Source organism: Herpailurus yagouaroundi, unplaced genomic scaffold (assembly GCF_014898765.1).
Source record: "Herpailurus yagouaroundi ecotype Mexico unplaced genomic scaffold, PumYag 483, whole genome shotgun sequence".
Classification (NCBI taxonomy): Eukaryota; Metazoa; Chordata; class Mammalia; order Carnivora; family Felidae; genus Herpailurus; species Herpailurus yagouaroundi.
The window spans coordinates 1,123,350-1,149,405 of record NW_024412700.1 but is presented as its reverse complement, the minus strand read 5'-3'; the positions used below and the strand labels follow the sequence as shown (position 1 = coordinate 1,149,405).

The 26,056-nt window shown below is 44.4% G+C and overlaps 1 protein-coding gene across 1 annotated transcript in view; it reads left to right on the top strand.

Moving 5' to 3' along the window:
* The window catches only part of KMT2C (lysine methyltransferase 2C), a 175,654-nt gene that overhangs the window by 134,432 nt on the left and 15,166 nt on the right, over positions 1-26,056 (top strand). The window contains exons 38-50 of the mRNA XM_040464523.1: positions 124-1,928; positions 2,961-3,072; positions 6,657-6,735; positions 8,321-8,384; positions 10,271-10,503; positions 12,980-14,650; positions 19,023-19,235; positions 19,925-20,089; positions 21,523-21,664; positions 21,812-21,959; positions 23,450-23,628; positions 23,801-23,937; positions 25,069-25,318. Coding sequence (XP_040320457.1) covers positions 124-1,928; positions 2,961-3,072; positions 6,657-6,735; positions 8,321-8,384; positions 10,271-10,503; positions 12,980-14,650; positions 19,023-19,235; positions 19,925-20,089; positions 21,523-21,664; positions 21,812-21,959; positions 23,450-23,628; positions 23,801-23,937; positions 25,069-25,318 — 5,198 coding nt within the window. The remainder of the gene's footprint in view (positions 1-123; positions 1,929-2,960; positions 3,073-6,656; positions 6,736-8,320; positions 8,385-10,270; positions 10,504-12,979; positions 14,651-19,022; positions 19,236-19,924; positions 20,090-21,522; positions 21,665-21,811; positions 21,960-23,449; positions 23,629-23,800; positions 23,938-25,068; positions 25,319-26,056) is intronic.

The window sequence follows — 26,056 nt, the reverse complement described above, 5'->3', positions numbered from 1 at the left end:
AATTTTGCATTTGATTTTAATCTAGAGTTTTTCCTTTTTAACCCAACTGTAAATTCAACATGATACTTAATAATAACAATTTACTTCTTCTACTTCTTCTAATTCTTTTTTTTTTTTTTAAAGATTTGGATTTCCAGGAGGTAGTCATGGTACCCTGTCAAGTCAGGAGCGCTTCCTTGCACCTCCTCAGCAAATGCAGGGGTCTGGAGCTCCTCCACAGCTGAGAAGATCGATGTCTGTAGACATGCCGAGGCCTTTAAATAACTCGCAGATGAATAACCCAGTTGGCCTCCCTCAGCATTTTCCACCACAGAGTCTGCCGGTTCAGCAGCATAACATACTGGGTCAAGCTTTTATTGAACTGAGGCACAGGGCGCCCGACGGAAGGCCGCGGCTGCCCTTCACTGCTCCTCCCGGCAGTGTTCTAGAGGCACCTTCTCACCCAAGACATGGAAACTTCATTCCCCGGCCAGACTTTCCAGGCCCTAGACATGCAGAGCCCTTGAGACGACCTTCTCAAGGCCTGCCAACCCAGCTCCCTTTGCATTCAAATTTGGAACAAGTGCCACCATCGCAGCAAGACCAAAGCCATCCCGCCCATTCATCTTCTATGGTCATGAGGTCCCTGAGTCATCCCTTAGGTGGTGAATTCCCAGAGGCCTCTTTGTCAACATCGACACCAGCTGAAACAGCATCTGATAATTTACAGATAACCACCCAGTCTTCTGATGGTCTTGAAGAAAAACTCGATACTGATGACCCATCTGTAAAGGAACTAGATGTTAAAGACCTCGAGGGAGTGGAAGTCAAAGACTTGGATGATGAAGATCTCGAAAATTTAAATCTAGACACAGAGGACGGCAAGGGAGATGAATTGGACACTTTAGGTAATTTGGAAACTAATGACCCCAACCTGGATGACCTCTTAAGGTCAGGAGAATTTGATATCATTGCCTACACAGATCCAGAACTTGACCTAGGAGATAAGAAAAGCATGTTTAATGAGGAACTAGACCTTCATGTTCCCATCGATGATAAGATAGATAATCAGTGTGGGTCTGTTGAGCCAAAAACGAAGGAGCAGGAAGACAAGACTGTGGTTCCCTCTGATAAACCTTCTCCGTGGAAAAAATCCACTGGTACCAGTGAGATAAAAACGGAAGTACTGTCTCCGGATCCTAAAGGGGAAGGCAGATGTGAAAGTGAGAAAAGCAATGAGAGTAAAGACAACGTCGGCACCCCCAGCTCACAGGCTTCAGCTCACACAGATGTCAGTGACGGAGAAAAGGCTGTCCCGCAGCCCTGCGACACGGATCTACCGGAGAAGAGAACCACCCGAGAAGCCGCTGGCTCCACCCCAGGTGTCCGCGGCTCCACGCAGCTGCCTGCGGAAGACGTGATGCACTCTTGCGGCATAACCGCATCAACTCCCGTTCTCTCGAGTTTGCTTGCTAATGAAAAGTCTGATAACTCGGACGTCAGGCCCCTGGGGTCCCCGCCACCCACGCTGCCAGCCTCACCATCCGGTCACGTGTCAAGTTTGCCGCCTCCTTTAATGACACCGCCCGGGCACATGTTGGACAGTACCATGAATTCTAACGTGCCCGTAGTCTCTAGGGTAAACCATACTTTTCCTCAGGGCGTGCAGGTAAATCCAGGATTCATTCAGGGTCAGTCACCAGTTAATCACGGTTTTGGGACCGGAAAACCTGCAAATCAAACTGTGCCTCTCACGAGCCAGTCTGGACCCCAGCAGCTGATGATCCCTCCCACGTTAGCCCAGCAGGGTAGAGAGAGGCCCCTCCTCCTGGAGGAACAGCCTCTGCTTCTGCAGGACCTTCTGGATCAAGAGAGGCAGGAGCAGCAGCAGCAAAGACAGATGCAAGCTATGATTCGCCAGCGGGCAGAGCCGTTTTTCCCTAACATCGGTAGGAATGCCCTTGGCTTTTGTAGTCATGGCTGTGGGCGTCAGGGTGGCATGCGGTAAGCTTCCGGGATTTCGGTGTTAAAATGACACGTGGACCAGAGCAGCGAGAGTCCTGTGTTTGTGCCTCCTTCCGCTTTAAGATGAAAGCAGTTAAAGAGTGTTAGGTTCCTCCCAGGAATCAAGAGATTTCAAAGCTCTGGGTTTCAGACCTCGCTTCTCTTTCTTACGGGATGGTTTAACAGGAGTGGCAGGCATCCTCTTGCTTCCCATGTATTCTGAGTCACTGAAAGATGAATTTCAAGAAATTACGATAGAAATAGACTTACCACTGTCCTTGGTGTACGACAAGTGCTTGGCAAAGTTTGGTCACATAAAGTTCTTTAAAACATCCGAGTGCGTCCAATAGTAAGAATTTGTAATCGAGGCACGCACGTCAAAGGAACGCTTTCTTCTAAACAGTAAGATTGATGTTCTGTCCTATAGACCTTACCAGTCTTGTCCTATTGGGAGGGGATCCAGTTTTCATTTACATGCAAAGAGGTCTTCTTTTCAGTGGGTCTGTCCTTATTGCCAAGCTGCACCCTCAAGAAACAGACATGTTTTACTTTTAAAAGTGATAACCAGTTTGGTGGCATTCTTAGTATTGGAAGTAACCGCAGTTTCTTGTTCATGATGCTGCATTACTAAGGAAGCCGTTCCGATTAGCCTGGCAGAAGTTTGGATGGAAAGGAGTTGCATTGCTTTAGATGATTGCCGTCGTCTCCCTTAAATGTGGCAGGCTTCTTGTTCTGATTTTTGCACGACTCAGGTATTGGAGCATTATCCAATTATGGATTGCTGAGATGAGATTAAATTCAGGATAAGGTTATTAGCATTTCGTAATTCCTTACCTGGTACGAAAAGCTGTAATAGTGATTATTATGAGGATTATGAGTCTATAGATGACATGATGTTTGTGATAGTTACTTTATCTCTTAGTGTTACTTGAACCAAGGATTATGAAATAAGTAACTTTGAAATATTTCTTCTTTAGATTTTGATGCAATTACAGATCCTATAATGAAAGCCAAAATGGTGGCCCTAAAAGGCATAAATAAAGTAATGGCACAAAACAATATGGGCATGCCACCCATGGTTATGAACAGGTAGGTGAAGATGTTTCTCGTTTCTATTGTGCTTCAAGAAGTATGTGAATTATTACTAGTTCCTAGAAAAAGCATATAGTACCTAAAAAAACTTATATATCCCGGGAATGAACACTAGATACTTACATTGGTTGTAAGGTCAGCTGGGTGTGATCGAGTGCAAAATGCTATACAAGTGTGAGGATTTAATTTCCATTAGTTTTATGGTAGACGTAATAAAACATCTAGAGGATGGTTGGAAGGTTGACTTAATCAGGAAAGCTGGTGTATTTAAGTGTGTGTTCTTTCAAGTACCTGTAGTTAATCTAACTAAAAGCTGCTTGGGACAGAGAGTCTTTCAACCTAAATTGATGAAGATGAGAAGATACACAAGACGATAGAGAGAAAGCTGTTCTGTTGAGAAAAGAAGATAGTTTACTTAAGCCTGTGACTATTTTGTATTCCATCCAACGAACAATGCAGAGAAAAATGTGGGACATCTCAGAAAAGATCCTGAGTGGTTAAGGCAACGGTGAATTCGTTTCTAAAATAAAACGTCCCCAAACTGAATTTGACTCAGAAAAAAAATGTCAAGGGGACAGTTGAAAGCTAGTGGTTAGATAGAGAATTAGTCTTTTCACTGTTAGCAGAAAAATGGCAGTTTTGCATTAAAGAAGACCGTAAGAGTTGTTAGACTCTGGATTTCTGAAATTGGTGTGTTTATGCTCCCCAAGGTGGATTAAATAACCATTGAGCAGTCTTTCTTAAGTTTTGATTATGGACTACTATCAGAATTATGTGGTAGTTTTGTTTGTTTTTTTTTAACGTTTATTTATTTTGGAGACAGAGACAGAGAGAGCATGAATGGGGGAGGGGCAGAGAGAGAGGGAGACACAGAATCGGAAGCAGGCTCCAGGCTCCAAGCTGTCAGCCCAGAGCCCGACGCGGGGCTCGAACCACGGACCGCGAGATCGTGACCTGAGCTGAAGTCGGACGCTTAACCGACTGAGCCACCCAGGTGCCCCTGTGGTAGTTTTTTTTTTATTAAAAAAAAAAAAAAAAAAAAAATTTTTTTTTTCCAATGTTTATTTATTTTTGGGACAGAGAGAGACAGAGCATGAACGGGGGACGGGCAGAGAGAGAGGGAGACACAGAATCGGAAACAGGCTCCAGGCTCTGAGCTTTCAGCCCAGAGCCTGACGCGGGGCTCGAACTCACGGACCGCGAGATCGTGACCTGGCTGAAGTCGGACGCTTAACCGACTGCGCCACCCAGGCGCCCCGGTAGTTTTTTTTTTTTTTTTTAAAAAGCGTAGGTTCATTTACTCACCTACGGGTTTCCTGAATCAGAATATCTGAGGAGGGTGCTGGTGTGTCTTTTTTAGTGAACACCATGGCTTACTCTTCTGTGTGTTGCGGTTGAGAACCTGTCAACAGAGTAGGCATGGAGCCTCAATTTAGCCTAATTACCATGGTGAAGGACTTTTTTAATAAAAAGGATTATGGGTGATTGTGGAGTTGAATATAAAATCTGCATGAATTTAAGATCAGCATGTTGTTTCAGGTAAATTGGGAATCCTTAAAGGTCTAGTTCTTTTCCATTGTTGAGATACTTTAGATATGGTCACGACACATTGTTGAGGTCAAAGAATAGTAGTTTCTAATGATTTTCATTATTGCACAGCATCTGTTACCACAATTTCTCTATTACAGAGGTTTTTAACTTTTTGTTACGACCATTTTTGACATTCCAGTGAAGCCTTTGAATTCTTTCTTGATGTTTTCTATGCAGAACCAAAAACGTAGTATTACAAGGAAATCAATTATATTTGAAATATGGTTACTTAAATTTAAAATTATGGTTTATATGCTTCTTAATGCATTAGTAAATTTAGCAACAGATCTGATAACTACCATAATTTTCAAGTATGTAATGATGAACATAAATGACCAATGAGGTGTGCACAGCAACTTTGATTATGAAAATAATGTGAGTTCAGTTGGTGACAAAGTCACGGTAGTGCTAAAAAGTGCAGTTTGCTGCCTGTATCAAAATGGAAGGAAATGCTAAATTTCATTTAGCTCTTAATGTAAAACAGAGACCTCAAGTTTAAAACAAAAAAAAAAAAAAAGGAGCCTCAGAATTAGACCAGTGATCTCTCAGCATGGGTCCCTCTCCCAGTGAGAGACACAGTTAGGATTTCGAGTGTTGTTTGCTCTTGTTCTGAGTGCTTTGAAGAGGGGCTGAGGGTAGTCCCTCCGTCAACCAGAGTGCTGTTGACTGAGGCACACGGACAGTGAGTGATTATTTGGATCCAGAGATCATTCCAGATCAGGACTGTAATGGGGGCAGGGAGGTGACAGATAAATCAAAAACCTGAGTAAAAAACTTAAAAAAGCATACATTCTAAATTGCAATGGTACATAAGTACTGATGTACAATATTTGATATATAATTTGGACATTATGCTTGCTGTATTAAAGCATTTGGTAACTCTCGAGGAAGTGTTTTCATTAAAGCAGTAATGTTTCTGTGAAGTTTTTATAGCTCTAATTAGCATAAGTCACATTTTGCCCAACAGTTTTAGCCTTACAAGACTTGTTCTTGGTCAATGACAAAGTTTGATTTGCTTTAAAATTGAGAGACATCTTTTAGTTTGGAATACAAAATAGGCTATGGATTTTTTTTTTTATTGCAGAATAATTATGGACTTACAGTATCATATGAGTCTTAGGTGTACAACGTAGCGATTTGATATTTATATTATGAGATGGCTACCACGGAAAGCCTAGTTACCATCTGCCCCTGTACAGAGTGTCACAGTGTTACTGACTGTATTCCCTCTGCATTACATTCCACCTCCTCCTTCCTTCCTTATTTTGTAACTAGAAGATTGTAACTCTTTTTTTTTTTTTTTTCAACGTTTATTTATTTTTGGGACAGAGAGAGACAGAGCATGAACGGGGGAGGGGCAGAGAGGGAGGGACACACAGAATCGGAAACAGGCTCCAGGCTCTGAGCCATCAGCCCAGAGCCCGACGCGGGGCTCGAACTCACGAACCGCGAGATCGTGACCTGGCTGAAGTCGGACGCTTAACCGACTGCGCCACCCAGGCGCCCCGAAGATTGTAACTCTTAATCGCCATCACCTACTGTGTGCATTGTCCCCCTCCGGGCAATGATCGGAATAAGAAATAATTTTCTAAGAATTTATGTCAGAAGTGCCTTCGCTACATTTTTTATCCGGAAGACGTGAATTAATTTTATTTTAAGGCACAGTGAGGCCTGTAATAGCGAGACCCCAGGAGCAGCCCGGTTGGCAGCTGGCATCTTTCCGCAGCCTCTTGGTGGTTGTGGTGGAGGTTACGTGATCTCCGTGTCTTCCTCTCACCGTGAGTGAAGTGGGAGCAGAAAGCGTCCCCACCTCACGACTGCAGGGTGACGATTCAGTGGGGCTTTCGCATGTGTTTCTGACGCCGTTGCGCTTTCTCCCTGGAAGAAAACATCGTTACGCGCTTAAAAGCAGTTTTCAAAACAGATCAGAAGCAAAATGCTTTCCGTCCTAAACGCTCATCATGTTGACACTCAGTACTTCGTTTCCACAGGTTCCCCTTTATGGGCCAGTCGGTGACCGGGGCGCAAACCAGCGAAGGCCAGAGTCTCCTCCCGCAGGCGATGGCCCAGGTACTGCCGCTCGCGACCAGTGCCCGTAGCCGCCGCGTTTCCCTGTGTTTCTTACCGAACCCAACTCTCTAAGTCAGGCCACTTTTAGAAAGTAGTAGAAACCGTAAAACACTGCCAGAATATATTACTGGCTCAGCAGCACTAAAGACGTTTTGTTACTTTTTAAGGCAGAGACCAGTTGAAGTTAAAAAATCGACAGTTTCTGAAAAGGACCTATATAGTTAAGAGTTAGGATGTCATTTGGAGGGAAACCAAATGTGTAGGGTTCGGGGTCTTGCTTTTGTTTACTTTGAACTCCACAAAAAACCGTTTTCATGTCCTACATTTTGGAATTCATCCATGACATTTAAAATGTAAACCTGCTATAAAGTAGAAAATAATGATTATAATCCTTCTACTTAGCTATAGATAGTCGTATTCTGTTTATTCCTTGGAATAATGTAGTTTTTTTAAGAGACTTTACATTCGTAATAATCAGGTTTAACTGTCATATTTAAATGTTTAGTGCCAAGCAATGTCCAGAGGAGTAGAGCTGTTCATCACGAAGTGAAGTGTTTTCTTCGCTGATAGTTTTTCACGTATCTGCCTAGGGGGGAAAAGAAAGGGAAAAGCTACCTACTATCCATGTCTTTTGAAATGTTCTTTTTTGCCGTGACATTTGTACTTTAGATTTACTATGCCGATAATACATTCTCTTCATTATTGAAGAAGAGAGAGGCACCATGTGATACAGTGGAAAAAGCATAGTCTTCATAGCGGAGTTAAAACCCTCAGTTCCGCTGTGAATGTCCGGTACACCTTGGGCGAGTTCTTGAACCCCAGTTTTCGGATCGGTCAGATGTTTCACCACCTGCTTTGCAGTATGACACGGATTCATGAAGTTTTCTGGCTGCTGGTAACACTGACAGTTGTGACCTTGTCTGCAGCTCATGTCCAGCACCACTTGTAACAACTGAGTAAATGTTTTTCTCAGAGTTAATCTTATTTGTCAGATTGTTGCCAAGGAATCGTTAGGTTAATAACTATTCAGTCTCCCTGGAAGAAATAAGGCATTTAATTAGAAAATAAGACTAATGTTTTTAACTAGTGTATATTTGTTTTATTATTTGTGCATGTTAGAGACAGTGGTTTTTGTTTGTAAATAACTTTGTGTTACAGAGTGGAATTGAGTAAATCTGGAACCTGAATTTATGTCTTAATTGCAGGAAAAACTGGGTAGATTTCATGAAAAAGTGGAATTTTATGTGGATCTCTAGCTAAATACTAACAATATTTCGTGTGCCCTAGTATTATGTTTCTGATGAATAATCCCTTACCTCAAGCGTAATTGTTTTTCAACTAAAATCTAGAAAATAGTTCAGAGATAGTTCTAAATTTTCAGAAATTAGGTTGTCCCCACAAAATTTATCCAATTTTTATAAAGATTGAAGCTTTAGAGATGTCTTGGGAAACTAAAGGGGTTTTCCCCCCCTTCCATTTCTTTTTCTTTCTTTTTCTTTTTCTATATCTTTTTTTTTTTTTTTAAGTTTTTCCCCCTTTAACTGAAATGTGGAATAAACCTATTTGTAAATTTTACTTATTTTAGGATGGCAGTATAACACATCAGATTTCTAGGCCTAATCCTCCAAATTTTGGTCCAGGCTTTGTCAGTAAGTATAAATCTAATAAGTTATGTGTTCTCTGGGGATTGCTTGTTTGCGCTATTTTTGTGTTTTCTTAAAAAAAAAAAAAATGGAATTAGCTTAGGTGTGTTATTTTAAGTCTAAGTGCCCTCATCTTTAAAGAAACATCACTGCCCTGTTAGGCATCTTTTCCTGAAGGCATGTATTTTCGTTGCTTTTTTTCTCTGTGCATGAAGAATTATAGCTAGAGATAAGTATTTTAATACAGAAAAACCATCTTCCCCATTCTCTTCAATAATGTTGTTGTTTTTGTATATAGATCGGGCACTTTACAATCTGTAGAATTAAACCACTTCTCGTTCTCATGACTGTCTCCCTAAGTGACAAGGACACTAAATGGGAACAACAAAGGGAATATGCTTAGAAAAAAGTTGGGTTAGCAGCATGGTGTGAAGGTCAAGGTTGCAAGATGCCGTGGAACCCTTTCTAGTTATCTTCAGGGGTCCCAAGGTGGTTCAGGATAGTATTTAAAGTTCTCCCCAAACTGAACCTTTCTGAAATCTTCAGACTGTTTAGCTAACTTTTTTTTCACCATTATTTTTCATTTTGCTCACCTCTGCTCTCCTGGTTCCAGAAACCAGAAAGGCTTTCCTTGCGGTAGGTCTCATTCTACCAGAAGCAGAACTTCTGAAATCTTGTGAAAAAGCCTGTTCTTGAAAAATGCCCTTCAAATTTAGTAGACTAGATACCGAGTTCGTACGTGTACCGGAACTTCTGGGTTTAGGAACAAACCCAAAGTCTGACCTTTTGAATTTACCCCTGCATTAATCATAATTATAATTTGAATACATATTTGCATTAAAATCAAGTAAACGATAACCAACTGGCTTTTTCTGGCTTTATTGTGCCCATTGGCTTTGGTTGGATTCTTACTGTATGACAATATTCTGTTATCATTGATGTAATTTTTCGGCTAATGTCCTTCTTGGAATTGTATTTATTCATTTCTTTGTCTTATAGTGAGTCAAAAAGGTATATTTTGAATCTTAGTACCATACGATGACTTTTTTTGTGTTTTTGGGATTTGGCATCAGTAACGTAAAGTGCCCTTAAAGAATAAAGAAGGAATACAAAATGAAGAGAGTTAACTATTTGGGGAGATATTTATGACAGTCATAAAAGTAGAAAAGAGTTTATTTGGTTGATAATTATTCTATACCTTTGCTTATTTATAGAAGTATAGACTACAAAATTCATAAAAGTTACCAGTGGTTTTTAACTTACGGATTTCCTTTATAAAACGTAGGCTTCATGTCGGTCCCATCTAAAAGAGGTCAGGCTCCCTTCCCTAAAGTTTAGGGTATTTTTTCACTGTTAAGAAATAGGAAAAACCTTATAAACTTATGAAAATTAGCATGGGAAATGATACCTAATCCATGCTCTGGACCTTGATAGTACATACCTAACTTTGTTTCTTTGGAACATTTAAAAAAATGTCTTTAAAAAAACCCACAAATACTTAATGTTCTGTAAAGTTGAGTTAATGCAGTAAACATATATAACTTGACAGATAGTTTGGCATGTGGGTTAGAGAATTTCGTACTTCAGTAGCAAGAAGTATTTCGTTAGATAAAAGTCTTGTGCTTTTTAAAGATTGGAGTTACAGTATTTCTAAGTATGAGATTAACACGTGTCCTAAAACCTGCATTCTTTGGTTTCCTCGAATAAATATTTTTCTAAAGTCTCCTATCTAATAGTTATATTATGGTCTAATACTTAGTATTATGTTTTCATACCACCTATTACACGGTCATGGTGAAACTGCATTTCCTTACAAAATGGATCTGTGTAACTTTCATATTGTTGGATTCTTTAGAAAATTAACACAGACGAATTTTTCAATTTTCCTTTAGATGATTCACAACGTAAACAGTATGAAGAATGGCTTCAGGAGACCCAACAGCTTCTTCAGATGCAGCAGAAATATCTCGAAGAACAAATTGGCGCGCACAGAAAGTCTAAGAAGGCCCTTTCCGCGAAACAACGTACTGCAAAGAAAGCAGGGCGGGAATTTCCAGAAGAGGATGCGGAACAACTCAAGCATGTTACGGAACAGCAGAGCATGGTTCAGAAACAGCTAGAACAGGTAGTTTGAAGCATTCTTTCATGGGATGTTTTTCTTGTTTCTTCTCGATATCTTGGTCTTAAAGTACATCGGCGTATCTCGTGTAAATGAAAGACTCATTCCTCAGAAACGAAACCGTTTTGCTGTTACCTTCCATTGTAAACCAGATGTTTCTCAAAATGTTCATACTGAAGTAACAATTATGCTTAAAAAGAAATAAAAGTTTAAAATTTTTATTTAAAATAAAACAGTGTTCAAAATGGGTTAAGAGCCCACTGCTAGTAATTACCCAAGTGAATTAAAAACTTAGGTTTACGTAAAAACCTATATACAAATACTGATAGCAGCTGTGTTAATAGTCACTAAAAACTGAGAACACTCAAGCATCCTGTAGTGATGAACAGTTGGACAAATGTGGTATGTCCATACACTGGAATATTACACAGCAGTAAAGAAGAACAAACTTGATATAGAAGAACCTGGATGCATCTCAAGAGCCTTGTGCTGAGTGAAAGAAGCTAATCCAGGGAGATTATGTCCAGATTCCATTTACATAACACTCTGGAAATGACAAAATTACAGGATGGATGACAGTTTAGGGGGTGCCAGGGCTTAAGGGTGGGGGAAGGAGAGTTTGACGACAAAGGGGAGGCATGAGGGTATCTTCTAGGGTGACAGAACTCTTCTGTATCTTGATGGTGGCGATGGCTACAATAATCTCTGCGTGCGATAAAGTTCATAGAATTATACACCAGAAAAGTCAGTTTTACTTTTATCAATTTAATTTTTTTTTAATAAAATTGAAAAGTAATCCAGATGTTAATAGGAGAAAGAGTAGACTGACTTAATAAAAATCAGAGCGCTGTCAGTGTAGTGAACACTCTGGTAAACACATTCACATATGTTGTCTTCTTTAACCTTGTCTACCACTTTTTGAGGAAGCTAGTGTTGTCACCGTTTTACACGGGGAAAGTCTGGTGAGTCGTCACAGAGGTAGGTGACATGTTGGCTCTTAGCTGATTATTGGGTTAGGGATTTGGGGCCCAGATGTCTCGTCTCCAAGCTTTAGCTACCACAAGAATGTGCCAACAGTAAGGTGATTGTAACATGATCCGTATTGTTTAAAATTAGGACAGTTCTAGAGCGGGAGGGGGGTTCTCTCAAAATTTACTCTGTGGGTCCGTGTTTATTGCAAGTGAAATTCTTACAACGATAGGTGTTTCTTACGAAGTATTTTTAGCACTTTCATTGCCTTCTGGTGTCTTCCTATAAATTCCTTATGATGAGGGCCTAGCTTTTGCATATCCATGACCAAATCCTATTGAGAAGCTAATACTGTACTTGGGAAATGAAACACATCCTCTGTTACTGTGGAGTTGCCAGCAGTGCAGTGTAATCTCGTTAAGATCAGCGATTGAGGATAATGTGTTGAAGAGTATTTTAAAATGTCATGGGAAAGGCACAGATGACCTCCTTTCTGTATTCCAGCTAATGCTCTAGGTACGTTCCATGTACTGCTGCCCCACCAGGCCCGTGGTACTTCCCCAGTTCTAGCCAGTCGTTGGTCAGGAGAGAAGAAAATGATAGCACTACGGGCCCTGGAGAGCCACCAAAACCCTTATGTGCAGAGAACGTGCTAGTCTGTCTGGGAAACCGAAGACAATAAGTTGAAAACATTTAGGACCACTGGGCTCGGTGTACTAGTGTAATACGCATCTAAAATTGGATGGTTCCAGAGGACACGTGTAGCCCCTGGCATCACTGCCTGCCCTTCCTAAGCAAGGTGCACCTCGGGGCCTGGGTTACATCTTTAACTGAAAATGGTCTGTAGCATCTGGCACATCGGGGGGGCACAGGGGTCTTGGAATGAGTTCACTGACACAAGCCAGTCGTTATGTCAGGAGCCTGTTAGGGACCATTCAAAGTATTCTTTCAACGTTTTGGATATTTTTTAGAAATAGGTTATTCCTTAAATTCAAAGGGTTTTACCCACCCGGTCTTTTTTAACCTGGAGGGGAGGGTGGGGGTGGTGCACCTGCCGTTATTTCACACATTTCACAGTGTCTTCCCACCTGTGTGATTTGATGCACTTCAGAAATGAAATCTTATTTTAATGGTTACAGCTTCAGTTACATCTTGGTCATTCCAACCTTGTGGATTAATGTACCTTATAAGACTTGTATCTTACCTTTTGATGTGTGGCTCAGATAGTTTATGACTCTCATAGTAAGAGTTTTAAAATACGTTTTTCCAGAAACATATTTTGAATTTGTTTTGGGGACATCCTATCCTATCTAACAAAGTTTCACAGGTGACTTTAGGAAAATCGTGTTGTTAAAAAGATTGGCCGTCCTTGGTGCTGATCAGTCTAATTTTTTGCGATTCTTGCCTCTGTAAGATCTAGCTGCCTTATGTATAACCCCCACCATAATCATCAGCCAGTGCTTTGGTTTGATACCTGTGGAATAAACGAGTAAGCCTCGCTTTATCATTCCAGATCCGCAAACAGCAGAAGGAGCATGCCGAGTTGATAGAAGATTATCGGATCAAGCAGCAGCAGCAGCAGCAGCAGTGCGCCATGGCGCCACCTCCCGTGATGCCAGGGGTCCCGCCCCAGCCGCCCCTGGTTCCGGGTGCCACCCCAGCTGCCATGAGCCAGCCCAGCTTCCCCGTGGTGCCTCAGCAGCTGCAGCACCAGCAGCACGCGGTGATTTCTGGTCACTCCAGCCCTGCGAGAATGCCCGGTTTGCCGGCGTGGCAGCCTGCCAGTGCTCCTGCCCACCTCCCCCTCAATCCTGCCAGGATCCAGCCTCCCGTTGCCCAGTTACCAATAAGAACTTGCACGCCGGCGCCAGGGACGGTGTCCAGTGCAAATCCCCAGAGTGGACCGCCCCCACGGGTGGAGTTTGACGACAACAACCCCTTCAGTGAGAGTTTCCAGGAACGAGAGCGGAAAGAACGTTTACGAGAACAGCAGGAAAGACAGCGAATCCAGCTCATGCAAGAGGTGGACAGACAACGGGCTCTGCAGCAGGGGGTGGGGGTGCCGCCGCATGGCCCCATGCGGTCCCAGCTTCCGTTCTACAGCTCCGACCTGCCTTGTGACTTTACCCAGCCGCCACGGCCCCTTCAGCAGTCTCCGCAACACCAACAGCAGATGGGGCAGAGCATCCAACAGGGATCTCTTAATTCCCCTCCCACCCCAACGTTCATGCAAACCAATGAGCGAAGGCAGATAGGGCCTCCCTCGTTCGTTCCGGACTCGCCGTCAGTTCCTGGCGGAAGCCCCGGCTTCCATTCTGTTAAGCAGGTACACGGAGGTCTTTCTGGGGCCAGCTTCCAGCAGTCCCCAGCGAGGCCTCCTTTTGCACCTGCTTTACCCGCGGCGCCCGCAGTAGCTAGTGGCAGTCTCCCGTGTGGCCAAGACCCTGCCGCAGCCCACGGACAGAGTCACCCAGGGTCGACCCAGTCGCTCATTCAGTTGTATTCTGACATAATCCCAGAAGAAAAGGGGAAAAAGAAAAGAACAAGAAAGAAGAAGAAAGACGATGATGTGGAATCCACCAAGGCACCATCCACTCCCCACTCAGATATAACTGCTCCCCCCACCCCGAGTATCTCAGAAACTACCTCCACACCCACCGTGAACACACCCAGCGAGCTTCCTCAGCAAGGAGAACCCGAGTTGGTGGAACCCGTCTGCCCGTCGACTCCCAACACGGCCGCCGGCCAGCTGTGTGCAGAGTTAGAAAGCAGGCTGCCCCAGAGTGAGTTAGCTCAGGGAGCTCCAAACCAACCCGCCTTCGCGGAGTCGGAGGCGGAAAAGCACTCCGTGGAAACCCCTGCCTCCACGGAAGAGGTGACGCTGGAGACCGCCGAGCCCCAGCAGTGCCCCGGCCAAGACGGGCCTGACCTGGAGGAACGAGCCGGAAATAAGGTCGAGGAGAAAGCCGGAGCTGGTCCTGTCTCCTCAGGGCAGAGCCCTCCCCATCCTGCTGGGGCCCCTGCTGCCAAAGGAGATTCGGGCAACGAGCTTCTGAAGCATCTGCTGAAAAATAAAAAGTCATCTTCCCTTTTGAGTCAAAAACCTGAAGGCAGCTTTTGTTCAGAAGATGCGTGTACGAAGGATAACAAAGTGGTTGAGAGGCAGAACCCAGTCGAAGGATTGGTAAGTGTGCTCCATGAAAATTCCAGCTTGCGTTTTCCCCTCTCGTTTTAAATCACAGTCACGACACATTGGTGCCAACCACTATATTAATTCCAACGTGGTTCTGCAACTTTCTTCTCTAAGAGGACAAATTTCAGTTTTGTTGTTTCTACCTCTATGGAGCCCAAGTTTGACTCACGCCCATAACCTATATTAAGTAATAATTTACTTTTTTTTATCAAAGACCTATACTAATGCACTTCATATGTAACATGTGTCTCATTAGTGCCACATTGAGTTTCGAACTAAAGCAAAAAGTGGATGTCAATGTCTTTATTGCAAATAGGTATGCAGTTTCTGTTAACCTCTTTGAAATACAGAAGATTGCTCCTGCACCCCTGTCAATACTCTTGGGAGCCCTCAGGGGTAACTCATATTGGGTATCCATTGTGTTGCAGTGTATTAATACTTGATGTCACACAAATGGAATCTTCCACAGAGATATTTTATCTTTCTAGTTTCCCACGTATCAAAATTCTGCCCTTTCCAAGCTACAAAACATTGAGTTTGCGTGTGTGTGTGTGTGTGTGTGTGTGTGTGTAGGTTCTTTGTGAATGTACCTTTTGCAGGATTCCATCCCTTGCATTTCAGTGAACTTGCTTGAGCTCTTTCCCAAATGGGGGCTTCTGGGTCCTAAGAGTTGGTCAGCTTCGAATGCTCTTGCTTCCTTATCTTTCAGAAGCTGCGTTGCCATTACTGGTGTATTCATAAAGCTTTCCCTACAGTGTTTCTCAGTTGGGATTTTACAGTTTTCATTTTTTAATTGAATGGGGTGAAGTGGTATATTTAGTTCGGATTTTCAATTTTAAGGTTGTTAATGAAGCCATTCTTTTTGCAAGTGTTGGCTTTGTGTTTTCTCTTGTCTGACAATTTTGTCGAGATTGAGTGTTGGCCTGATAGATTCAGGTAATTTTTGTAAATGTGAGTGGTAATATTTTTCCAGTCCTGTTTGTCCCCAACCAAATATGCCTAGTGTGTAGCCACTTTCTCTGCTGCGTCCTGTGCCCCTAGGAGCCCTGAGCTACTTGCAGAGTCCCCGAAAGGTCTTGCTGATTTCATGCTTCCCTGTATGGTCATATGCTGCTGTTTCTGCCTACTTCTCTCTTGTCTTTTTTTTATATCTGGTCAGGGTCTACTTTTCTTTTAAAACTGGGTACTAGAATCATCTTCTCCAGACCTTTCTCAGTTCAGCCATTCTCAAATATGTGTCAGTGGCCATGTGCTCACACAGTAGTCTCTATACTACCACTTAAATAACTTCTTGGAGGGCATAGGGTGTATCTTGACCACCTTTAGATTCTCAGTACTTAGCACATAGTAAGTACTTAGTGTATTGAATTGAAGCTAAGTCCTAATACTGATGATTCTAGGTTTAAAAACCGTAGAGGATGTTAGGATAGAAAAAGGAATGGGATCAGTCCTGTGTGTATAAATGCTTGGTCTGTGTCGCACGGTTTCCTATCCATTTGGGAGGGTGGCAGGGGGTAGAGGTGCCGCCTTACCGGGGCTGATGATGCCTTACCGTATCCCAGGTAGGTAGCCTGTGCTGAGCGCTTGCCAGAAGATAACATTTAGTCACGTGGCAGGAACACTTACTATCCCCATTTTACAAACGATGAAATCCATCTCCTTTGTAGTCGCACGGAAGGCAAAGTTGTCGCGGCAGTAGTTGGATGGACCCGCTTTCCTTCCGTGCTGTCTGTTCCTTCACACATAAATTGGGGTTGGGAGGAGAGCACCCTCCTGGTTGCTATTAAGCCCTGGAGCCTTCCTGGAGAGTGTACGAGGTTACTTCTCAGCCGGTATGAAGATCACGCGTCATCACTTAGCAGGAGTGTGGTCTAGGGGGGTTCAGCCCTTCTGTACCGTGGTTTCGTCACCTGGACACAGGAGGAATAATACTGTTCCCTACTTTGTAGGGTTAGCAGGGGATTAATGGAGATAAAACACACTGTGCTGGTAGTAAAAGGTGCATATCTTTGACCTGCCAATTCCATATTTAAGAACCTGGCATAAGGAAGATAAAATGCTGAAATATGGAAAGATGTAACCACCTGAATAGCTAATGTCCTGTCTCTACTAATACAAAAAAAAAAAAAAAAGAAAGAATTTAAGAGAAAGAAAATAAATTTAAATAATTATTTCTTTTTTTGTTAACTTTTTTCATGTTTAGTTTTGTGAGAGAGAGAGAGAACAGCAGGGGAGGGACAGAAAGAGGGAGGCACAGAATCCAAAGCAGGCTGTAGGCTCTGAACTGTCAGCACAGAGCCCGATGTGGGGCTTGAACTCAAGACCACGAGTTCATGACCTGAGCCGAAGTCAGATGCTCAACCAGCTAAGTCACCCAGGTGCCTCTTAAATAGGATCTATAAAGCTATATCTGAATGAGATTTTTGTGGGGTTTTTTTGCAGACATTAAAATTTATGCTATATAAGAATACTTAATGTCATGGGAAACAACATGTCAAGCCACTAAAATAAAAGAATGTGTGTCCATTGTGTTTTTAACACAATGTGTGTAGCCATAGGTAAAAGGTTGAACACAGATATATTAAAATACTAACTTTTTATCTCAGGCAGACATTTGGATGATTTTTAATCTTTTGTGCTCTCCTGTAATTAGAAGTTTTCTTTGAAATGTAGTAATACCTGCTTCTAAGGGTAATTGTGAGGCTTAGAGATAATGTCTGCAAAGCACTTAAAGTGCATGACCAATCCACACTTAATAAGCAACTATGTTATTAATGTCTTAAGAGCCAGTAAGAAATTCTTAGGTCCTTGCTACTCAGAGTGCAGCCCTGGGGACCAGTAGCATTGCCCTTGTGAGGGATGCAACTTCTTACTCTCCAGCACAGACTTCCCAATCAGAATACGTTTTTAAATAAGATCCCACTTGATTCCTACGCATATGGATATGGAGAGACCCAATTCTAGGCCAGTGGTTCTTGAACCTTGACTATATTAGCATCCCCTAAAGAGCTTGTTGGAACACAGGGTGCTGGACCTCAGTCCCAGAGTTCCTGGTGCAGTGGGTCTGTGGTGGGACCGGGGAATCTGCATCTCTAACCAGCCCCAGCTGGCCCTCCTTTGCCTGCTCTGGGAACTACTCTTTGAGAACCATCGATCTCCCTCCCCCTGGGATGGGTAGTCTGAGTCTGCTTAGACCTTTTACCCTTTCTTTTTTGAGCTTAGAGTGATGTTTCCATTTTCAAGTGGTTGAAAAAAAAAAATCTAAAGAAGAGAACTGTTTCACAACAGGTGACCATTATACGAAATTTAAGTTCAGTTTCCATGAATTTAAAAAGTTTTATTGGAACACGGCCATGCTTGTTCATTTCGGAGTGTTCTGTGGCTGCTTTGGAGTGCCCAGGCAGAAAGTTGACTGACTACAGCAGGCACTACATGGACTGCGGAGCCTGAAATATTTACTGGTTGGCTGTTTGCAGAAAAACGTTGCCACGCATGCTCTAAGCCATTCGGAGTAAAACTGGAAACTAGAATTTTCAAACCCGCGAAGATTCCGTGCAGAATGCGTGAAAAGTCTAGCAACTGTAGTTGCCTATATAGCAAAGTATAGCTATGAAGTTTAGAAATAATGGCCCCTAAAAAAATCCCCACAGGTTTTTAGGTATTTTTAGGTATATAAAAGCCTCTTCAAGAACTGGTTTATTCTCACTTCTTAACCATTAAGTAAAGACAAAAGAAGAAAAAAGGTTTATTTGCTATCATACAGGTCCTTTTTCACTGGCTGTAAGCATGTGGTAGTCACTAGTCAGTCGCATTAATGATCGGGAGCTGATTTGGATGACCAGCGTTGTTTGTTTTTACTGATCTGAGGCCAGCCGTTCGTCTCAGCCCGGGTGCACAGGCTCTGGAGCTTGTCCGTGGTTTCTGCAGACCTTGTGTTTCCCCCATCCCTAAGGGGAACCCAAAATAAGTCTCAGCCCACTCCGCAGAGGCCAGCACAGCCATGTGGCTAAGAGCGCGCCTTGCCCCAGAGCTGCCAGAGAGCAGGGACGGGGAGCCCCGGGCGGCGCCGGCACCCGTGGGGTCCGGCCGAGGAGGGATGCTGGCTCCGCAAGGGAAAGGAGCCACCCTTAAGCATCCCGCCTTTTCTTCAAGCTTTGTGGCTCGCCAGTGGCCATACTTGAGAATAACGTTTGAAAACGGGGATGGCATCTCAGAAAACAGACCATCTGATGCCACTGCCTTTCCTCAACTTTTAGTGCCCCTGTGAGGAGGGTGTGTCCTAGGGTGGAACCGGGTTGGCGTGAACTGCTCAGTCGAACACGTGAATGTTGTACTTACCTCTTAACCTTTCCAATCACGTCAGCAAACTCTGGGGGCTCAGATGCAAGGTGGTTTTGGATGTGGCAGCAACCCCTTGCCAAAAGCGGATGGAGGAAGTGAGACCAAGAAACCGCGAAGCAAACGGACTCAGAGGGTGGGGGAGAAGGCCGCACCGCGCTCGAAGAAAAGGCGGAAGGACGAAGAGGAGAAACGCGCCTTGTCCTCTGCCACCGACACCTTTACGCACCTGAAGCAGGTGAGTCGCTTGTAGCCACTTCTTGGGAAAATGTGAAAAAGTGAGGCATCACATGCGTGTTCAGCCCTGTGAAACTGAAACCTTATCACCGTATTTCCTAATTAAAGTAGTGACAGGGATAAGAGATGTGTCACCAAGGAGTCTAGTAGATTTCCTAGTTGGAAGCAAAAGCGCGCGCCCAAAAGTTACGATGGAGATAGGTGGACTGGTAGCTGATGGTCCAGCTTTCCAAACTGTGTTCAGAAGCGGCCTCGGGACCAAGAACAACCGTCTGTGTCACTTGTGACTCTGAACGCAAGGAAACGCGGCTGCTGGGCTCCCCTAGTGAACTCTATTCTTACACCTTTGTAGTTGTTACAGAAGGTGGGAGACAGCCACTACGAGTGCTCCTGGGGGCCCCCGGCCTCCCTTCACGCCCCGATTCTTGCCGAGCAGACATAAGGAATGTGCTTTTTTTGTCGGCTGCCTGGCAGTGTCCCTTTAAGGCAGATCAGAATAAAGCTCATTTTTAAATATATCTCAGAGATTCTGTGGTCTCTCTCACTTATTCTAACATTGTGATACTTGAAATTTTTAAGTCTCATTTTTCTCAAGCCTTGTTTGACTAAGTTGCCTCGGGTCTTAGAAAAGTTGAGAAGCACTCTGTTTTGTTTACCGTGTACATTACTCTTCAATGTGTTTTTTAATAGCAGCTCTCTCTGCTCCCTCTAATGGAACCAATCATTGGAGTGAACTTTGCGCACTTTCTTCCTTATGGCAGTGGCCAATTTAATAGTGGGAACCGACTTCTAGGAACTTTTGGCAGTGCTACCCTTGAAGGGGTTTCGGATTACTATTCTCAGTTGATCTACAAGGTATGTTTCCTCGCCAAGGTCTTACCTTGCTTCCTCTTTGGATACCATATCAGAATTGGTAGAGCTTGTCTTGTTTTCCGGCTAATCTTCGAGTTTCATTTCAACTTTGGTTCAGCTAAAAGGTTAAAATTTCACTGGATGAAGAGTCTCTAACATAAACATTTGCAATTTTACGTAGGTAAGAGTTCAAATAGTGAAGAAATCCATTATGTGTTTCCACGGTAGAGAAAATATCTATTTTCCTATAACCTTTGTTAACTCTTAAGGTGAATCCAAATTCATAGTAAACAGAATAAAAATGCAGTTAGCAATTTTCCCTGAAAAATGAAAAAATCTAAAAATGTATTTTGTCTAATAATTGAGGTACTAATTACAAGTAGACATTAATTCTTACACTACTAAAATATCTAACTCAAATTTATCTTTTGGTATTAATTATTTTAGCAACATTTTTATAGCCTCAGTAGACACTCTTTACTTCACATCTGACTTGTGTAAAATGATCTTTTTGCAGAAATATTTGAGAGTATCATCATTTTTCTGGAGGGCTTCTCTTCTTACTTTAGTATTAAAGTCATTCTCTTGTGACGCTCCGTTTATTATCATTGTTGGCCTTTCTCTTCAGTCAGAGCCTGTCCTCTTATAAATGCTTCTCTTCCAATACAAGCTGTTCTCCAACACAACTTCATTACCTTCACGAAATCCCAGATCTTTGCGAGATTTGGAATTTCACCTTGCCCTTGATTTTCATAGTGTTATTGGTAGATTCCAGCAATCCCTGAGAGACTGATCAATCAATCAACAAATGACAAATTGATGACAAATGCAAAGCAGAGAGAAGTGTTTGGAGGGAGATCCATTTGTTAATTATTTAGACATTTAGAGTTATTGTTACGACTTTTGCTTCTTATAGAGGTTTTGGACAGTCAAGATGCTAATATTGAGGCTATGAGTTGTAATTAGAGGATTAAGACCACAAATTCTCAAGTTTGTTTTTTTGTTTTTTTTTAATAGAACTGGGGCGTATCTTAACGAAAATTGAATAAAGGAATTTTTGAGAACTTTTTACAATTTATTGCTTGAATTTTAAAGCTGTCTTTCACTGGCTATAACAATGAAATTTAAAAAGGGATGTATAGAATAGAATAATGTAACTTTGCTTCTTAATTTCAAGGCTTGAATACTCAAGCGGGGCAAAGTAAGCAAATAGATAATCTGTCCATACCGTCATGAGTATTTCTTCCACCACAAAACCTCCTGGCCTCGTACGTTTACTCTTTCTTCTTGCTGTGCGTTTAGGAATGAAGATCCATCTCGATAACATTTCTGTAGCCTTGCTTCCATGTGCTAAAAATTCACAGAACTAAGTTTTAGCAAGGTCATGGCATATCTGCTCTGTAGCATATAATTTAAAATTTTTTGGTCTTCTGCAGCAGAATAATTTAAGTAATCCTCCAACACCCCCTGCCTCTCTTCCTCCTACACCACCTCCTATGGCTTGTCAGAAGATGGCAAATGGTTTTGCGACAACTGAAGAACTTGCTGGAAGAGCTGGCGTATTAATGAGCCACGAAGGTATGACGCTTGGTCTGCCCGTTGGCGCCTTTGAGGAGTGTGCCTTTGCCGGCTGTGTGTGGTGAAATGGCAGTCGAGTCGTCATGTTCCACCCATGTATCCGTTTGAACTGAACGTGTTTTTCCTTATGTGTGTTTGCTTTTCCAGTTACCAAAAGTCTAGGACCGAAAGCATTTCAGCTGCCCTTCAGACCACAAGACGACTTGTTAGCCAGAGCTATCGCTCAGGGCCCGAAGACCGTCGATGTGCCAGCCTCACTGCCGACACCGCCTCATAACAATCAGGAAGAATTAAGGTAGAGTTCCTGTCTTCTCACATACTCTTTAGTTACTTCATTAAAAAAAAAAAATATATATATATATACACACATATATATATATACGTATATATATGTGTACATATATATATGTATATACCTTTTTGGCATCATGTCTGTAGGGATAGCGTGTGACAACATTTAAGGGGTAAAATTTGGTGAGAAATTTTCTCAAACATACTTCATGAAACGTTCTTACTATCAAATGTAATTAGTTTATGCATTGTTAAATTCCTAGATGGTATAGGAAGTTCAACAAATAATCAAATAGACATTAAGGCATTGGGAGTCTCCATGCAAAGTATTTCAGAGATCATTGTCATTCATGGATGTTTGCGGCTGTCCGAAATAAAAGAGCAGCAGTCACAGATATCAGAGACAGCTTTTGTGGAAGAGAATTTAAGAACCGTCTTGTCCAGAGTTTTGTAACTTCTTTGTCTCAGTTCTTTGGACCCGAGATTCTGTCTGGGGAGAATCCGCTTCCCTTAGTAGTTAACCCAACAAGTTAAATCCAAAAAGGCTCTTACGTACTTTGTCAATGATTCTCCCTTCCTTCCAAAACCTGGTAACTACCCTCCGTTTGTTGAGACATCGTTCGGACTAAGTCCCTGCTTTATTAGTGCTAAAACTGTGGGCCAAAGAGGAGTAATAAGTCTTCCAGATTTGCAATCCTGGTCTCCTCGTTTCCTTCTGCATCTTACTGCTATGTTTGCTGCCCTGGGCTGAGGGATCTGCTCCACTCCTGGATTCTGCAGGGACTCCGTCTGGAAGCCGCTCTCAGGTTTCCTCACGGTGCTCCTGCACACATCCTCCCTCCACACGACAGCATCTCTCCTGGGGGACCAGTGGGAGACCCCAGATTTGGGAGGTATCCTACAGCATTAGCTTGAGGCTACACTTACCCTCTGACCTCAGTTGCGCTGGTGAACCTCTAGCTTCCTGGGCTTGACCATTCTCTTCTTTTCACCATACTTGGTCGGTTAAGAAAAGTAAAGGCTTATGACCACAGTGACCAAGTTTCCCCCATGTTCCCGCTCTGCACATCGGCACAGCGGGCTCTGCGGGTGTGCCTGTGGGGCGTGTGGCCTGGCTCTTTCCTTTCCCGCGGCAGACTGCCCCCACAGTCTCCGGGATCTGGACCTTGGCGGAGGTAGGAGTATCCGTCCTTTCTCTGCCACGTTGTAACCTGAACGTTAAATCTTTTGTTGGCGGGTCTTGAAATATAGATTCTGGAGCTTCAGTCAGATGAAACCTACCGTTTAAGTTGAATGTATTTCTTGTATCTTTTTCCGGGAGATTTCTCGCTTGGCCCTGAACCTGTTCGTTGCCTTCTTACATTATTGCCTTTATCCGAAGGACTCTTACAGTCCTGCTCACGGGTGGGGCTGGGTCGGTGCAAGAAGCCCTCACCTTCACCCCGCCGTGGTGGGTTTGCACATGTCGGCGTGTCGTGTTTGTCCTCCTCTCAGGATACAGGATCACGCTGGTGGTCGGGACACTCCTGACAGTTTCGTTCCGTCGTCCTCTCCTGAGAGTGTGGTTGGGATGGACGTGAGCAGATACCCAGATTTGTCGTCGGTCAAAGAGGAGCCCCCGGAGCCTGTGCCATCCCCCATCATCCCGATCCTTCCTAGCAGTACTGGCAAAGGTAGGGGAGTACTCAGCCGCGTTGTTTCTCCTCCAGTGTGGCAGTTGACGGATGTCCACCTTTGGGTTCTCAAGAGCATTAACACTCAACCCACCTTTCCTTCCTTCCTCCCTCCCCCCCTTCTTTCCCTCTCTCCCCTTTTCCTCCTTCCTTCCCCACCCCCCCCTTTAAGGTTTGGAATCTAGAAGGAATGACATCAAGACTGAGCCTGGCACTTTATTTTTCACACCGCCTTTTGGTTCCTCTCCAAACGGTCCCAGATCGGGTCTTATATCTGTGGCGATTACTCTGCATCCTACAGCTGCTGAGGTGAGGAGGAAGCAACTTTTTCACGTTGGAAACTCTGTCCCTGTCTTTTTTTTTTTTTAATTTTTTTTTTTTCAACGTTTATTTCTTTTTGGGACAGAGAGAGACAGAGCATGAATGGGGGAGGGGCAGAGAGAGAGGGCGACACAGAATCGGAAACAGGCTCCAGGCTCTGAGCCATCAGCCCAGAGCTTGACGCGGGGCTCGAACTCACGGACCGCGAGATCGTGACCTGGCTGAAGTCGGACGCTTAACCGACTGCGCCACCCAGGCGCCCCAGTGTCCCTGTCTTTAAAGGTGTGTCAGGTGGCTGACAACAAGGCGTGTGCAGCAGGGTCATGAGGACAGAAGCTCAGAGTTAGGTGTAGGGTCAGTAGTCACCGTAGCCATCTAGGCTGCTTCCGAGCGCCACGGCAGGCTCGCCGGAGCCAGGGCAGAACGAAGCTCGCGTTCTCGTGTTTTTATTAAAGCGTGTGCACTGGAGAGAGAAACCTTTTGATGAGCACACATATAAGATGAAACAGTGAGAAGGCATTTTATCAACAACAGAGGTTTTGGCAGCCGCTGCTGTCCAATACTACTAAATTGCCGAGAATGTCTCTCTCTCTCTCTCTCTCTCTCTCTCTCTCTCATCAATTGTGAGGATGTTGGCAGCCACACTGAGCCCAGTGATAGGCCATGTTGGCCACCAACAGAACCTGGTGCTGGTGTGACAGCGCCCATCCCCGTGGGCTGTCGCAGAGCCGGGCGGAGACCACGCCCAGGAAGTTTCTGCCCAGGAAGTTTCTGCCCAGCTGTGAGAACCGACAGGGTCTAGCTCCCTCCTGGTGGTGGCGTCCGTTCCGCCCGTCACATAGGAAGGTAGCCGGAAGAGGTCGGTGCTCGTGCAAATACTTAACATTAGCTGGGATCCCCGTGTGAGGATTTCCCTTTGGACAGGTGTTCTTGGGATGCTGTTCCATTCAAATGACTTCTTCCCCGAGACTCTTAAGCCTACGTAGACGTGCTTGGGTTTGCTCGCACTTTACCACTGTACGCATCCCACGGCTGGCAGCCACGGAAGGATGCAGTTGGCTTCCGTGGCTCGCCGTTGCCCTCGGTGGGGGTGACGCAGCGTTCACGCCTCTGTTTCAGAACATCAGCAGTGTCGTGGCTGCGTTTTCCGACCTTCTCCACGTCCGAGTTCCTAACAGCTATGAGGTCAGTAATGGTCCAGATGTTCCACCCGTGGGTTTGGTCAGTAGCCACAGAGTAAACCCAGGCTTGGAGTGTCGACAGCATATATTTCTTCGTGGGCCTCCGCCAGGATCTGCAAACCCTCCCAGATCAGCCAGCTCTTACCGGCTGAAGCCGCCCAGCGTGCCGTTCCGTCCAGCGAGCGATGGTGAGCTGCTCTGCGTTCCGTTGACCTCGAGTTCGCCCTTGAGTCCCGGGTTAAGCTGGTTCTCGTTAAAATCCCACTTTAGTTTTTAACAACTACCAGGTGATGTGTCGGTGTGTGGTCCTGGGTAAATTAACCGTCCGTGGGCGTTCTGTCGTCTGTGGCGTGCTGGCCTCAGCGCTCTGGGATGGACGTCCTGTCACGTCGTCCCCCAGGAGGTGCTGGGACGCCAGCTCCCCGAGCGCCCGCCGCACCGACCGCCGCTTCCCCTGTCGCACACGTGGCTGGCGTCGGCAGCGTGTCCCCTCTTCCTTCCGCCCCCCGTGAGGCCTCTTCCCGTGGCCGTGCTGGCACCTGCCGGCTCCTCAGACCTGCCCAGCTCCCCTGCGCCGTCCCCCTTGCCCCGGTCCCTCGGAATCTTGTCCGTCCCCGCCCCGCCCCCACAACCTGGCAGCTTCCACGAGGGCCTCCTCTGGGAAGCCCGAGGGTGGTCTGTGTGGGGTCTTTGAACTCCCGGCCCCCACCTGCTTCTCTCACACTCCCGTCCCCTGTTCTCCCTTTCTGCCTTCACGCCCTGCATGAACGCTGTGCTCCGAGCGTGCCCGGCCTGCATCCCCACGTCTTTATCTGGGCCCTGGGACTCTGCTCACCCCTCTGTGACTTCCCACATCAAACTTAGCCGCCTACCTGTGCCTCTTCATCCTTCATAGAACATTCTTCATCGTCTTAACCCTCAAGCAA